Raw genomic sequence first — 16,948 nt, 5'->3', positions numbered from 1 at the left:
CTCCATCACCCCAAAAGCAGCTCTATTTCGCATTTACATCATGGGGTTACAACAAACAACATTGGAAGACCGCAAACAGCCATACTCTGATTAGGGATAACCTAGCCAGGCAGGCAAACCATGATACGTCTATCATAATACAACATAACAAATCATAATAACTATAGGGTGTTTGGTAGGGGGTGATCAATCACCAAAATGCAGCATGCAAGAGGACCGCCATATGCACACCGTATGGTCACATATATAACGCATTATAGCAAAATTTACGCGTATATTCATACAAAGACAAAAATCGTCAAAAAGTAGTAATTCCTATAGCAAATCATTGCAAGGTGGAAGAAAAAAACATGCAATGAGTCGAATTACGCCATTTATTCTATTAACTGTGACACCGTTGCATTCCCTAACATTACGAGGGAAGAACGACCTTTTAAATATCTCTGTTTTGAAGTCAATTTAGTTTATTTTATTCTCATGATCACGCCTACCATAGTACGACGGTAAACGCTGGATATGTTTCTCCTTGTCTGAGAAAATATCTTCTCCAAAATTACAAAGTAAATATAGCCTATTTCTATCTACGCCCACCCCTTCCTGCCCGTTATAAAAAAAATTACGCACAAATTATTTACATCAATGTTTTTTCACCACACTTATTTTAAACTAACTCCGCCCTTAACGAGTGAAAAAGTGAAATGGGTAGTGGGTCATTTGAACCATTTGTCGAAGGTCAACGTGTTCTGTTGACCTCCGACCTTCAAATCTGTGTTGCTCGTAAGATGATGGTCACTTATTTTCATTGGTGAGTAATTAACTTTGTATAGCCTGTGGATATTCTCACGTCGTGAGCATCGAATAGTGAAATGTTAATAATTAATGTATATATGTCCATTGGTTAATCATATACCATTTACCAATCCTATTGCTATCGATACCTACCGTCAACATCGATGGTGGCAAATTCCAGTAATTTTCCGAAGTTACCGAAGACGGCTCCTATCTTCAAACATGTACCCATTTACGTATACAGTGGCACCAACATAAATAAGAAGTGATGCGCCTGCCTATCGAAAATAGTGCTTTTAGGTAGCATGATTAACATGCTAACAAGAGAATTTAATTTTTTAATAGAGCCAAACCATCGCAGATGGTGGCAAATTTCAGCTGTCACCATCGTTTTATGGGTAAGAAACGCCAAATGGATGTTCGTGAAATATGTTAAATCCTCATGTTATTTGGTGGCCCAGGGAAAGGAAACGCTACCCTTACTGCAGGGATTTTAAACGCCTTTGATTTAGTCTAGGGTAGGCTCTAACGTAACTCATCGAAAACAACCTTAAGGGTGAATGGCAGTGAAAATGTTGCAGGTTCTTTATTAAAAATGGCTGTATTATACCATTATTTCAGATAAATAATTACTATGGTTATGAAGCATTTGGAACAGGCAACGAGGGATTTGAAAAAGAAGAAATTTGTAGGTATAAAAAGATTAGCTGATCGAAGAATTGAGTAAAGAACTGCATCAAACCAACCTTAGGCTCGTTAACCAGTGATGACGGTTACAGAACTAGAGATAAATGGAGCAATATCCAAGATTTGCGGCGTAGCTTCGATCAAACTCCGCATGAGATGGATGGAATGATTATTTTTACAAAAGCCTTGACTGATCGGAAGCTCAAATTAATAGAGATAACGAAAACACAACTGTCGTAATCTTTAAGTGTTTGCAGTCCAAATTTCCCATTTGGGAGCAGATTTATAAAAATTGATGAAACTTATATTTCTTATCTGTGATAACTTTTATAGCTTTTGATATGTAAATAAAGCATGAAAGTATTTTTTAAAGTGAATCGCATATCTTGCTATACATTGGTCGTTAATTATACCTTTTCAAAATTTGTTATTTCCATCACCTCTGTAGTGTGTTTGCGGTTTATTCGATATTTTTCCCTACACTCGTTCTCCTGTAACATATGCTCATTTATTAAAAAATCAATAATATTACATTGACAAATTTAGTTTTTGGGCAAAAGTATGTTTATTTTTAAAGCAACGGCAAAAATTTGTGACATGTTCCCATTAGGAAACATGCTTGAAAACGCATTTAAAATTTTTTCCCGGGTTTCCTTTCATAATATCTTTTAATTAGTCGTAAATAAATGGGATATGCAAAAAATAATAAAAATCAGTAGGTAAGTTAGTTCGATCTTTAAAGGGTCAAGAGCCAATAAGTCAACACACTTAATTAGTTACTTGTCTAGGCTTTCACGGTGTGGCGAAGATGGCGAGAATATTTATATTGCTCACGAGAAATATAGAAATTAGTCGATTTTCCCGTACCCGATCCGTTCACGGATTCTGGGTAGTTTGCATAATGATCTGCGAGTGAGCAGATAGCTCGCGGCATGCGGTTCGAGACCAGGGAGAGTGATTTTTTCTCATGTCAACCGATCCTAATTAATGTTCCATCCCCTGAAATAGGCACTTTGAAATGATTTCCCCTTTATTTCCTCCGTTTGTCCCAAGGATTCAGCGGAGGGGTTCCCGGGATTTACACCGCGTGTATCCATATATGCAGACGACAGTTTCACCAACATTGCAGCTGTCTTCTTTAGGTCACTGAAGGTCACGTATTCAGTGACCTTAAGAACCCAGCTGCAATAGGGTAGTTTCCTTCATCAAAGAAAACGAAAGACATTGATTACTATTCGTTACCCACCATTAGTGTATTCATAATATACAAATTATTTGGTTTTAGAAATACCGGTTTAGACGAATGGCAATGATCAATTTTATCCTCATTTGAAAAAGGCCATATTGGCGCCCATGCGATGCCACTCCACGTGACGTCACAGGGACCTAGTTTCTATACGAGTAGATAGGAGTTTTACATTGTCTGAGATTACCAATGCATGCATGAGGCACAGAGCTCAGGGAAACATGTATTTATAATCACCTATTAAAACTGGCTAAGGTCGGAAAGTTTTCTTCGTTTGATAAGGTATTAATAATCCTTATTTAAGCCAAGCGCTACCAGCCAGCAGGGTACTCTGCTACCTGAAAGCATCCTGCGTCGTATCAGCGCTCAAAGCCTCGCCCCAAGGTTGCCTCACTTGTGGCAGCGGGAACCAGAACGACGTCACACGGAGAATTCCCAGCATTCATACTTAGCCGTCGCGTTTTCGCGCGCTTGAACATTTTCACTTTTCATTTTACCGCGAAAAATAGATATCGTCATTTGAAAATCTAAAATCGTGAATTACGTAGGTACTCCAGGAGTAATAATCTTTCGATTTAGGCAATAAAAAACTGATAGGAAACCACCCTATTCCGAGGAAACTGTCGTCTACAGAGATGGACCCATGCGATGTAAATCCTGTTAACCTTTCCGCTGAACACTTAATTAGCAACTGAAGAGGATAATATCTACAACGGTCAGGCGATAATGCTTCTACGGCATAGCTAGCTCTATTCTGAGGCTACGTGCTCTCGTAGACCACACCTCCACTGACATCTCCGGTTTCCCCTCCTCGACTTCCAGGCGTTGAAATCTCCACTTCCATCTCAACCCCTCCCCCTCCACCTACCTCCCCCACTTCCCCCTCCAGGCTCATTAAAGTGTGCCTTCTAGAAGAGGCCGAGGGAGCTTTCACTCCGTACTCACGGCGATCCACTCAAAAGCTCTTCGACGTTCGACCAGCGAGGACAGTGAGAGAGAGAGTGTTAAGATTCTTATCCATATCTGGAATATTTACAGACGGCGGACAGATCCCGCGAGGAGACAAAAGAAGCGGACATGTTTGGGATAAGCAATGCCAAGGTACGTGCCACACTCCAGTGACAACCCTCGAAGTGTCTTCCCAAATAATCCTTTTGAATACCCTTCGGATTCTGAAGGAATAACTCTGTGATTCAGGGAGATATCTAGCGACTTTGACGCGTAATAGCGAAAGCACGCTGGGTGAAATTTTCGCGCTGTGGCGTAACTTCGTGAGATGGACCCATGCTTGTTTTATTATTATGATACTTCAATTAATCTTGATTAACTGTCTTTTAGTGTGATTGTTGGTATCTTCCATATAGTTCACACGTCTCAGTTGTGACATAGATATGTGCAAAGTCTCGTTACTTCTGATTTTTGTCCTGCACGATCTTTAAAATTTGACCAGTGAGTAAGACAGCAGAAATATGTGTCATTTTCATGGATTTATGTGGTAATAACATTTTTAATGTCAACATAACCGTAATTTAAAGCATACAAATGTCAATTTACATTAAACTTATTATCATATTATACAAAATGCCAATGTAAATTATGAATACCCCATGGAATTGAAAAATCTTCGACTACTTTCAATCATCACTTTGATCTTGTAATAAGTTTAAACGCCTCCTCCTCTACGAATATATTAAAGTCTCACAACGATTAACATGTTGGAAACCCCGGTACCGTCACATTGGCTTATGAGGATTCATATTTCTTAAAAGGTTTTCAAAAGAATTTAGTCACAGATGCGATCAACTATTACAGACTTGACGTTATGGAAGTCATTAATATATAATTGAAATGAACTTTGTACTTATTCGAACTTTTGTTTACACGGTGCCTTGGTGCGAACCTTATCGAAAACTATTCTGGCATAAAAAAGATATCAATCTGGCCTGTAGGGCTCTCCTTGTTAATACTGTTTCCTCAGGTAACAGGGGATCTCAACTAGGCTTTTACTAGAAAGAAACTTTATGCGTTCCTTATAGTTGGAAACATTAGTTTTTATTGAATTATGCAGATTTTTTTCGATGCCCATTCGATAACTACTATGCAAAATAGCTCAACAATAGCCCACCGCATCAAATCCGCTCATATATGCGCCCAGCAATACGAATGCGCCCAGCTGGCAGTAGCCGGAGCATAAACGCTTACCTCCAATTTTCCAAGCTTTGGAGGTGAGCGTTTGTGCTTCAGCTATTGCCAGCTGATCGTAAGCGTATTGTTGGGCGAGTAGATGAGTGGATTTGATTCGGTGAGTGATTGTTGAGCGCTTGTGCAGTGGAGGTATCGCATTGTTGACGATCTATCTGCATGTCTCGTTTTAATTAGGACATTTTTATACTGCCAAAAGTCTCTGATATAATTACATTTGAGGTTATTTTGGTCACTAATGGATCAATTAAAACTGTGCCAAATCCATTGCTCATTTTCTCCAAATTAATTTTCATAAGAATGTCAACTAAAACCCTGACAAATTCTCAACACAATAAAGACTGACGTTAACTGGTGTTAATTGTGAGGATTATACAAGTTTTTACAAAAACCATTGTTCCAAAAATGTCATTTAATTGGTCTTTCGATCAAAGATCATTGTGTCCGACTCAATCAATTTAAATTCGAAGTTTCTATTGCTTGTTTCAGCAAAGTTTTTCAGTAAGTACATTGAAGGAGTTGGCCGAAAATTTGGTGCTCTAATCATAAATCTGGGAGGAGATATTTTATATTTTAAATGCAAGCGGAAGGCCAAATTTCAAATTCATTTTCCTTTAAAATCACGGACTAGTGAAATTTTTGAAAGGCTGTCATTATTAGTGCCATTATTATTCAATCAAGGTGATTAAGATAAAGACATAAGGATGAAAGAAAAAAGTTACTGCACGACTGTTAAACAAACGCATGCCTTAGAAATCTAGTGAATGGCAGCGGATGCGAAATAGCTTTGAGGTTAAGGTCAGCGAGATTAACATTATTATTTATTTTTGGACCCAAAGACTGGAGCTGGAATGCGCCCGAAACTGTCGTCCGCCAAAAATGAATCGACGCGGAACTAACCCGGAAAACAAACATCAATTATTGAAATATAATTTGCCGAATTAAAAATACAGTCTATTATCTACCTTCAAAAAGTGACAGTCACATAAAACAGGGAAATATACTCTTAGCAAGTTTTAGGACTTTATATTTCTGTGCTGTACTTTAAGAGATGACGAAGGAGGAAAAGGATAGCGGATGCCATTCACGTGTCAAAATACCCACATATCAATTATTACCCTACACCGATGAGGAATGAGCCGAATAGAGAATAGATTATATGGATGATCCGCTGACATTTAGCAACGTTATCGTTTTCTTACGCCTTGCTTTTTCCTAAGTCACCTCAACCTCTCCTGGCTGGTGCTATCACATTGGGTTATTCATGTTCCACCGGAGCCATCCTGAGTTTAAGCTAGCAAGTGCTGCATAAAAGTTAAAGGTAATCCGAAAATCTAATCTAAGCAAGTGACTTTATTCGACGATTTGTGATTAGTTGTAGGAGAGGATATTGCTTATAACTCTAGAAGTTTATTGACTAGTCAGAGATAATTTATAACTCTTTATCCATTTGATCTATATCCTAAAATGTACTCTAGTTAGTTCAGTCTCCTAAGCAGCAAGTGGCTTGATTCGACGATAAATGATTAGAGATCGGAGAGAATACTGTTTCTAACTCTAGAGGCATGCGAGCATTGAACTTTCTGCATTGCGTTCAGGTCAACGAATATAAAGTAAAAAATCACTCTTCCATTAAGGTTCTACTTTCATGAGCGTTTCACCACCGTAACCTCCAAGACATACAAATTACCGCTATTAAATGTAACACGTCGAAAAAGGGAAGGGAAATAAAAACTGGGCTATGAGCAGCGTCTTACCCATGAAGGGCCAAATACCTCGAAGACTGTTTGTTTTTTGTAAAACTTAATCTTGGCCGCGCATAACTACAGGTGAATATTTTATGCTTAAGTTTGAAATGCGACTTATCCTCATATAAATTATAATTTTTCGCAATATGTTCATATTATGATTCATATGCTTATATTATCCTATCATCAACATATGAATTTATATGTCTTCTCAACAGAGTTTCGTAGAGGTTGAGTTTTCACAAACAAGAAACACACCATATATGCATTTAAAGTTTACGAAAAAGCATTTTATTATACGTGAGCACCCATGCAAGTGATACGAGCTTCCACCAAGCATACATCGCTTCTGACAACGAATGAATCTACATCACAAATACTCTCCTATAGTACGCTAATATATAAATATAGCTTTAGGGATAAATGAGTTTAAACAGATGAGGGTAGTATCGAATTGTTTATCACAAAAAAATTATAAATTATTAAAGAAGAGTTACAAACACGCCACGATAGACCATCAAATCATTCTAAGAAATCATCACCAGTTCCTGGATATCAAATAATATTCTAAAGTTAAAAACGTAATGTGAAGGACACCATTAAAGTATAAATAACAGCAGAAAATGCTTTATGGAACAATGAAAATTGATTCAAATGCAGAGTAATAATTATTGGACACAATCTCATTAAAAGGTGCACTACCAACAAAAAATAATTAAGTCATACGAAAAACTTTCATATTCGTGGCCTTCCCACGAGTGGTGGGATTTCAAGAACATTCGTGAGCTGTCAATATTGTGTTCAGAAGGCCTCAATGATTGAAATCAGCACTCAGGAAAAGCGATAAAACTTCACCGATATACCTCCATGGCGATAATGACTTTAAGTAAACCATATCTTGTACCAGCAAAAAATTATATAATTAATTTCAGTGAAACGTCTTTGATAATTCAATGAACAATGTTCTTGTTGAGCTAAATTAATTTATTTTCACAAAAAAAGCGAAGCAATACTCAACGCAAAATAAATATTAATAAGAGCTTCAAGTTATAAACCGTGTGGATCTGCCATTACATTACATTCTACGAAGGTTACTGCGTCAACGAATTAAAAGTAAAAAAACATTTCTCGAATTCTATGTGTAGAATCCATGTGTCTATGCGTAGCATTTTAGGAGTGAACTTTTAGTGTAATGGCAGGTCAAGCTGAAAAAAAGCTAAAGCTCTTACAGGAATGCCAAAGAAGCGCGAAGATCGACTTACGGATCGGGAAGAAATATATGACAGAAGAACTTAACTATAAAAGAAGAAAGAGAGAAAATCTATATTTGATGATGCAGTCACTGACCATTCGAAAAGGGACACTTTACTTGGAATCTCATATAATTTACAAGAGCGCCAGGTAATAAACCATACAAGGTAGCAAAAACTTCCCTTCTGATGTATTATAAAAAAGTGAAATACATATTATTAATATTTTGATAAATTATATTATTATTATTATGAATTCATCGGTGAGAGAATAGTATGGTCATTTGATCGAAGTTCGACGGCATATTTGGATAATGAATAAAATTGTAACTTCACCCTCAAGATAAGCTAGCACGGACATAATCCAATCTTTACAGAGACCTCATTAAGAAATAAGATAACGTCCTTTCAATCAATTTCAGAATTAAAAATCGAAAAAAAACTGAGCTTGTACATATATTTGACTATATAGAACCATAAAAAACAGGCCCATAATATTCTCCACTACTCCTTATGACTGTAAAATCGATTTACGCTAAGTAAAAAAATACCACACATGATTAATTTTCCGATTATAGTTCTTTTTTATGCCTTCTTGCATCGAACTTTCCATTGCCCTCGGGCCATTTTCACTGGTAACACTACTCATGACTTTTAGTTATAAATCCCCGTCAATCTGTTCTCTTAAGATATTCATCTACATATGTATTTATTTATTTATTTATTTTTATTTAAGTAAATTTCACATACAGCCGTGACGCCAATTTACAGTGAAACTTTTAACATTGACATACATGAATTAGACACAATACAATAACAATATAAAAACAAACAAAGAATTAACCAGTAGGGAAGTATAACATTCAATTAGCAGACATATGGGTCAAAGCTTGTGCGGTGAATTTTTTACGTGACAGGTAAAAAGGATCTATGGAAGGAGGGAGCGAATTTAGAAGGGAGGAGAGGCGATATAAAGGTGAGCGCTTGGTCAGGGAGATTCTGGGAATCGGTAGGTGGAGTAGGGAGAGCGAGCGGGTGGAACGAGTCGGTATTCTAAAATTCAACTGTGAGAGGAGTTCAGGGCAGTCAAAAGTCGAGTTCAATATGTTGTGTAGAAAGTTGAAGTCCGTTTTAAGTCTGAGATTCTGCAGATTAGACAAGGAAAGAGAAGACAATACAGCATCAGAGGACATATTGCGTAAGTGAGGGATTCTATGCCTAACTATTTTGGCAAAGAAGTGGGGGATGCAATCGAGGGATTTTAGGTTAGTCGGGGCTGACATGGACCAAATTGGAGAGCAATACAAAACTATGGGAAGGAGTGGAAATGGAATGGAATGGAATGAAATGGAATGTATCCTGATTATCGCCTCTGAAGTACTTATCAGGAAGAGAGGTTGCATCAACATGCACTTTAAAAACATCTACATATTTATTCTACAAGCAAAATAGCTTGCTAGATAAATTTCGACACCAGGTTACAAATACCGAGAAGTCTCATCGTGAAATCTCAGTCTCTATTCAAAGATAAACTCTTTAAAAATGGAAAAAATACAACTTCAATAGTTCTAACGAGAATGCCGATTAATTAAATGGATTTCGTCTCTATTATTCTTCCCGATAGCTTTAGGAGAGAATAAAATGCCATTAATATTTCGTTCTACAACTATCTCTCTCTGATTGACGAAACCAACTAAACGCTCCGTCGCCATTTCAATCGCATTATTACAATACCCGTTAAATACATGAAGAGTTGCCCGGTACGTTCGAGAATACATCTCAGAATAACATCTACAAAAACCTCAATTATTATTGAAAAACGCAGTCTTCCACGCAAGGATGATTTTTAGATAGCAATATTTTATTCAGGAAATGTACTTAAGTGGAAGAATTTTTAATTTTAAGATCTTTTACGTTCGTTTTTCTCCATCAATGAAGGCTTACAGCGACTCGTTTATGAAAGAAGAAGAAAAAAAACTACAAAGAGAGAAGGACACACCGAGAATATTAGATGTGTGAGGGTTCCATTAAAACCTTTTGAAAGAGTTGTGCCAACAACTAAGTAGCTTAATTTAAAATGCATACGGTACGTGTCACCGTTGAGAGGCCTTAGAGTGCAGATACGCAGCCAAAGATGCCTTGACGGATTCCTGCCAAGGTCAATGATTGAGAAATTTATGTTTGACTCCACTTCTTTGACATGCGAAGGATATATAACGTAATATATAATTTAGTTACTCGTCAATGCGATGGTACTGCGCGAAAGTTCATATTGACCTCGATTATCACTAGCTCATGAATATCGAGGATGCATAGACGATCATTGGTCCGCTAGAAATCGCCTCACAATAAATTATAATAACTCAACCTTTACGTCTTCCTTAAAAGCAATGTTGACTTTGCGCTACTTCCCGAAGCTGAGCCCGTGCTTACGCTAAATAACACGTTTTTAAGTTCAAAGCGGGTAGAAACATGTCTTCAATTTTGTAAGGGACTGATGTCCCCGTCTTGATCGGCCTTTATCGAGATGTATTATTTGTTACGATTTCGTTATCACCTTGAAAATTTAAGAATATATACAATAGATCTTTGTCAATATTTGCCTGGAGTCAAAATATGAGTATCATACCTAAGTAGTTTCTATTGGAATAAAATGTTTATATTTGAGATACAGATAAATGAGGATCTTAATAATTTGAAACTTTCAAAATGATGATGATGATCATCATCACTGGTCAACAATGCAAAGATTGGTTTGATGCAGTTCTCCACTCAATTCTCCGCTAATCTTTCTTAATATTTCTTCTCTTTCTCATCCTTCTATACTTGTTCCATATATTTTGTTCTAGGTATTCCTTTTCCGTTCTTTCCATACACTTGTCCCTCGACGATTGTCTTCATCAGGACCTCATATCACATTATGTGGCCTATAAGGTTGTTCCGTCTTCTTATTAATGTTTTCATGAGGCTTCTCTTCTCTCCTACTCTTCTTAAGACTTCCTCATTACTAACTCGGTCGATCCATTTGATCCTCATCATTCTTCTGTAGCACCACATTTCGAATGCCTCTATCCTTGCTCTCTCCGCTGCTGTCATTGTCCATGCCTCACATCCATATAGGGGCATGCTCCTAATGTAGGTTCTTATAAATTATTTCCTTACTTCGATATTCAAGTTTCCCGCTGTTAGCAGGCCTCTCTTTTGGTGGAATGCTCTCTTCGCTTGGGCTATACTTCAAAATGATAGCACATCGTTTTAAACGAGGAATTCGTCACGAAAAAAGATGGAACATGATTTTATCAACGGGAGTGACGAGATCTCTTAACTTAAAACCTCCGCTTAAAATTCTTCACAACGAAATTAATTGCAATATCTATAAAAGCTATATTTTGTAGCACAGTTAAACTTTCGCAAATTTCGGGAGCTGACTGTGGCCTCAAATCCACTCAAGTATCTTTAATCAAAGTAATCTCTTTGGAAGCACGAATACACCACCACGGTGGCCAATGTAAAAAAGTATATTCAGATGGTGTGAAGTCATATACCAAGTCAGTATTCACATCAACACGCACACGGATATGCTATACACACCGTGACGTAATCATCTCCATCGGTCATCGTGGTCGAGTCGTGAGGAATCGTTTGAACATGATCGTACGAAGAAGACCACGAAACCACAAAATGAAATCTTCAGCTAGCGTCATTAAATCGGGTCAATGCAAGGTAAGGCTGTACATTGACACTAATACGATATGTTCCTGAATTCAAGATCCTATGGGGAAGGAAATATTTGAAATCGACGCTTAAGATTAAGATAAAATTTTTTAGGTAGATCAAGTGCTCATGACATTCAGTACCTTCCATGTATCACAAAATATGCAATTGTTTTGAATAATCTTAACCCATTTCCGCCCAGAATAATGCCTGAAATTCCTATTTGCACCCACATTTTCAAGCAAGTGGGATTACGTGTACCATCTTCAAAAATAAACTAATACATGGATTAGGTCATCACAGCTTTTAGCAGCACATTTGTAGTAATTTGAAAACAGAGTATAATAGTAATATTTCATGGACTAATTGTAACATAGGTAATGATCAATTTAAAGTATTCCATCTTAGAGAACATGCCCGTCACATGGAATAACATGATTGCACTCTCTATATTTTTTGGGTCATCACTTTAATACTTTTTATTTTTTGTCTTTTATGCTAGTAAGGATTGTTTTTGATAAAAGATGTAAAGCACGATGAATATTAGAATAAGATCCTTTATATTCCAATACTATTTATTTTTTCGATCGAATACATGTGAAAAATCAAAGATCTTACTTTTACGCTAAGAAGGATGAGTTTCATATTTTTAGCATCGTAGCTATTAGGGAATTTTCAGAAAGCCACAAAAGCGCCAATTTCCACAGTCCTATTGCCATTTTCTGCACTTTATAGGCATGAGGAAACATGAAAACGCTATTGATTCACAAATTAGATTTCCACACTCAAAGATACAGACGTTAACAGTCTCAAGGAGACCTTTTTTCCGCGACGGAAAATGTAATCAAATACTGGTCAAATGAAGAGTTTCTAAGAACGAGATTTTAATCCAGATATTTTATAGAGGGGTTTCCTTTTAATTAACCCAGTTATTCAAAGTCCCACCCTAGGATGAACTTTTTATTTGATAGCCCAGATTGACCTTTTAACTTATTATACATTTTTCCATCTCAGCATGCTAAAATGCTATGTCCTCTTCTAGGGCGACACTAAAAGTTTAAACCGACGTTTATTAATTAGGGTTTTCCCACCTGACACAATCTTCATCAAAGTTATTCGGAGACTCGAAAAAAATGCTCTTCCGTATCAACCGTAGAGAATATTTTTTTGAAATTGTTTAATATCTTCCACTTAAAGTCCCGCTTCAAAAATTCACTAAAATAACATAATATCAACAATATTATTCAATAAGAGTGACGATTGTTATTGGTAAAGGGTGTCACTTATGATGAATATAGGAATCAAATTCTCATTATGAAAAATATGGACTTAATATTTAGACTTACATTTAAACCTATACTTATTTTTGATCTATCACTGCATCAGATATTCTTTTCAGGTTTACTATTGTGCTCAGAAATATGATTGAATCCTTGGAACATCCCCAAAGATGTAATCAATTGGAGAGTTTTCGAAATGCCTTTAAAGCGCACATTTCAGAGCGTAATATCTAATTTGTACTCTTTACATAAGCGTGAGAAAACAGGAAAATACAATTGATACATGGATAAGTTTTCCAGATTCTGAGATACAGCCGTTAAAATCCGGAGAACACCTTTTCCGCATCGTAAAATTTAATCAAATAATGGTGGGATCAGTAGTTTCCATGAGGAGAATTTTTCTCCGCACATTTTCTTCCAGACGGTCTTCCTCCTTTATAACCCAGTTACACAAAGCCTTATAAATCCTTGGAGATCGTTTTTTCTCGGGTCCAATTACAGCGATGGCGCAGAATCTCGACACAAGAAACGAAAAGGATGAACTGGAGATACCGCTGTTTTTTCGCTCCTTATCACTTTGAGACGGCAATCAAACTGCATTGAGCGCTCACACAGAAAGGCGGAGAATTAGGGCATATCGTGAAGGAAATGAAGCAGTCCAATATCTTCGTGTGCGCAGTTTTTCTGTTAAAATACCTCTCGTGTGACCGACGATCTTGATTTTCATTTCCTCGTTTTATCCGGAAAATGTTCCTCAGAGGAAGAGCGAGATTAGATTAGTCAAAACGCTCCACCATTTCCTGTTCTTGACGGTCACGGAATTTTTTTCTCATCATTCGACTTGTGCTATGAGCAAGAAAAAAAATTATTCACGTAGAGTATTTACAAATGCTTATTTTCCAATATCAGGGTAAATATCAAAATAGAGGGCTTTTACAATTTTATGAGGCTAAGTATGAAGGCTTGTTTAACATAGCACGTAACAGATGGTAATATGTCCACATTGTGATTCAAAATACCACGGTGAGGTTACATTGGAATTATCTTATACTTACAGGGGATATCTTACTTTTAACATGGTTGGTATTTATACAGGTAAATAAAAAGTTTTACATTGTGTTCCAAATAACGTGTTATTTTGAATCACTTTGCGATGAGGTTAGAGTGGAATTCTCTTATGTTTACAGGGGATATCTGATTTTTAACATGGTTAATGGAAGAAATAATCAATAGAGTAAGAAGGCATATTGAGATTTCACAACATCATGGTATAAAATTTCCTCTGACTAGGTATGGTAGCTAGGCGATTAATAACTCTCTGCGTTATTAAAACTTAAGAAAAGCTGTATTTCGCGTATTATCTTTGAGTGTATACAACATTCACTTGGCTAGACTCATCTCCATGACTTAAATAGTGCAGTTAATTTGTTTCCAGAACTGTAAAGGATATTTCCTAATTCATTAACTCTTTTTGATGCATAGGGCTACATATACTTGATGAGATGTCCAATCAGTTGCTTGGAGGCGTATCTGTTCGCGCTAAGCGTAGCGTGACAATGTAGTACAGAGTGTATTGAGTTTGGTTAAAACTTACCTTTCGTCCAACACCCTTGAGGTATCTCTCAACGTATAACGCAGATCTAGAAAAGATATTGATCACAATTCGCTAAGCAAACTTTTAAAAATTCTGCCATTTCTATTTAAACGGCAAAAGGTCTTATCAAAAATAATTATTAAATACTCTTGGAGAGAGGTAATTGGTATAAATTGCCGTCAATGAATACCCTTTTTAACACTTGAAGAATATTCGAAAATTTGGTGTATCTGGATTGCTAAGATTAGATTCTTACTACCACATATATATTTAAATAAAATACTGAAAAAAAGAAGAAAAAAAAACCTTAGGCAGGAAATTGTAGTATCTACCAATTTAAATTACTATCTAAAGGTTAGGGCTCCGATGGCATAGCCTGTGCTTATATCACATGAAGGTCAGAAAAGCTACTGAAGTATTTTTGCACAGAAGTCTCATGGAATTCCGAAATACTCATAGTACCCCATCTTCTTATTGATGAGTAGTTATGAGTAGCGCAGTGAAAGGAGTGAGTTAGCTTAACTGTAAAAAAAAACTCAGCGTGGATTTATAAAAACATTGGACTTTATCTCGATAAAATTCAAAATCAGGTGAGGAATAGGGTAAAGGTTTTGCTTTGCACACCGTGCTTAAAGGCGTTTACAGAGGGATCATTCAACAGATAGCTAATATTACTAATAGGCTGAAGGGAAGTGCGATAAAAATGCATGGCGCTAAGATAGATATTTTGACAGGAAATAGGTAAAATCATGAATGGAAGACGGCAAAACCGAGCCTAAATAATCTACGTTGACTAAGGGAGTGGCTTATAGTCCAGAATTTGTGTTGAAGCAATTGATGTGAGCCATTTAATCTATAGATTCATTGGGTAAGAAGTTTAGCGGTATTCACTAATTAAAATGACACTGTATATCGAATAAATTTCGATGCATGTTATCAAATTGGACGAAAACAAATGGGTGCGTTGCACGGATTGCAGACAATTGCACGGGTTAATGCGTAATTAGGCCTAACTGACCAATTGGAGTGAAGTAGAACTGCTATTATATTTAATTTGGATGAATTAGTGCTTATGTATGCGCAGGTTGAAACACATAATATTGTTCCCTATTACTTAATTATTATTATTTAATTAATAGGGAACTTAATTAATTAGGATTATTAATTAGAAATAACAGGGATCACTATAGTTAATATTGTTCCCATCATCGCCAGCACAGTTATTATCATTCCATGACATTTCGGTATGACATAGAGACAATTTATGGATGTTTAATTGCTTACTTACGAGTCTAATATTCAGGTTCCAAATAGGATGACAATTAGGAACTTCTGATCCATTGAGCAAGAAAATTCACTTATTTTCGAATACGGGGTTGTTTTCACTAGTCAATTGGTATGATTACCTTTTATATATTGAGGAATAAAAGCAATCAAATTATGTGAATGGAGATTTATTGCCGATAAAATGGCAAGATTTTGGGGTAGAAGTTGAAGGAAAGATTTTGACAAATTTCAATAAAAATTGAAAAAATGTACATACGTTTAAGATGTTGATAACTTGAACTTGTCCTCAGGAAATACGGCATTTTATTGCTGAAATGATTGTGTTATTTATCTGGAAACATCGAATTTACTGGAAACATCGGAAAGAATACAGGAAAATTTATTGAAAATGATTTTTGAGACCGGTAGTTAAAAACCAAATGTTAAAAAGGTATGTTAAAACCATTTTTTGGTGATGTAACTTGGTGGGTTTTCGCAATCATTTTTCACAAAACACTTAGATCTTTTCTACCAATAAGTTAATAAACCTAAATTGGATCTTTCCTTTGCAAATCTGTATTCTATCTTTTATAGACCTTCATTATGAATTCAAGAATTTCACACATCTCTGCGAAATTATAGTGATACTCAAAAATGATTATAAAGTTTAAATATGAGCCAAAATATGGTGTAGAAAGCGCCTATACCAGCAAATATCATTAAAATTCATTTTTAGGAGTGAGATAAGTTCGGTAAATGGACAATCCATTGGACACCAATTCGCTGTTTTAGCTCAATCGAGTATCATATTTGAGTACACAATGCGATAATAAAATATTAACCAACATTACGCGACCAATCCAACCCAGTTACTCCGAAAAGAAAAGATTATATGGTTGTATTTTAAGTTTTTTCCTCGTTCTAAAATTTTCATTCATTACACCCATAATCAAATTAAAAAAGAACTCATTGTTTCCGTTAGGAAACGCAGTGTAGCAGACTTTTTTCTCATTGTAATTCATATCGCGTGGTCACGCCTTGTTCAAAGCAGCCGCCTGATTCTTATTCCCATTGCTATACTCTCGCTGGAGGCCATGTGAATGACTTTTTCCGTATCCCAATTCCCAGTATATTTATTTTAAAGACCGGATACTGTTTGCGACACCACCTCG

General features: G+C 36.3%; 1 protein-coding gene across 1 annotated transcript in view; it reads left to right on the top strand.

Moving 5' to 3' along the window:
* Positions 1-3,643: 3,643 nt before the first annotated feature.
* LOC124166912 (cuticle protein 7-like) overlaps positions 3,644-16,948 on the top strand; it is a 73,977-nt gene continuing 60,672 nt past the window's right edge. The window contains exon 1 of the mRNA XM_046544623.1: positions 3,644-3,823. Within this exon, the coding sequence (XP_046400579.1) occupies positions 3,800-3,823 (24 nt within the window). The 5' untranslated portion in view covers positions 3,644-3,799. The remainder of the gene's footprint in view (positions 3,824-16,948) is intronic.

The sequence above is a fragment of the Ischnura elegans genome, chromosome 10 (assembly GCF_921293095.1).
Source record: "Ischnura elegans chromosome 10, ioIscEleg1.1, whole genome shotgun sequence".
NCBI lineage: Eukaryota > Metazoa > Arthropoda > Insecta > Odonata > Coenagrionidae > Ischnura > Ischnura elegans.
Note: the sequence above shows the minus strand (reverse complement) of the source record. Positions and strands in the feature narration are given on the sequence as shown.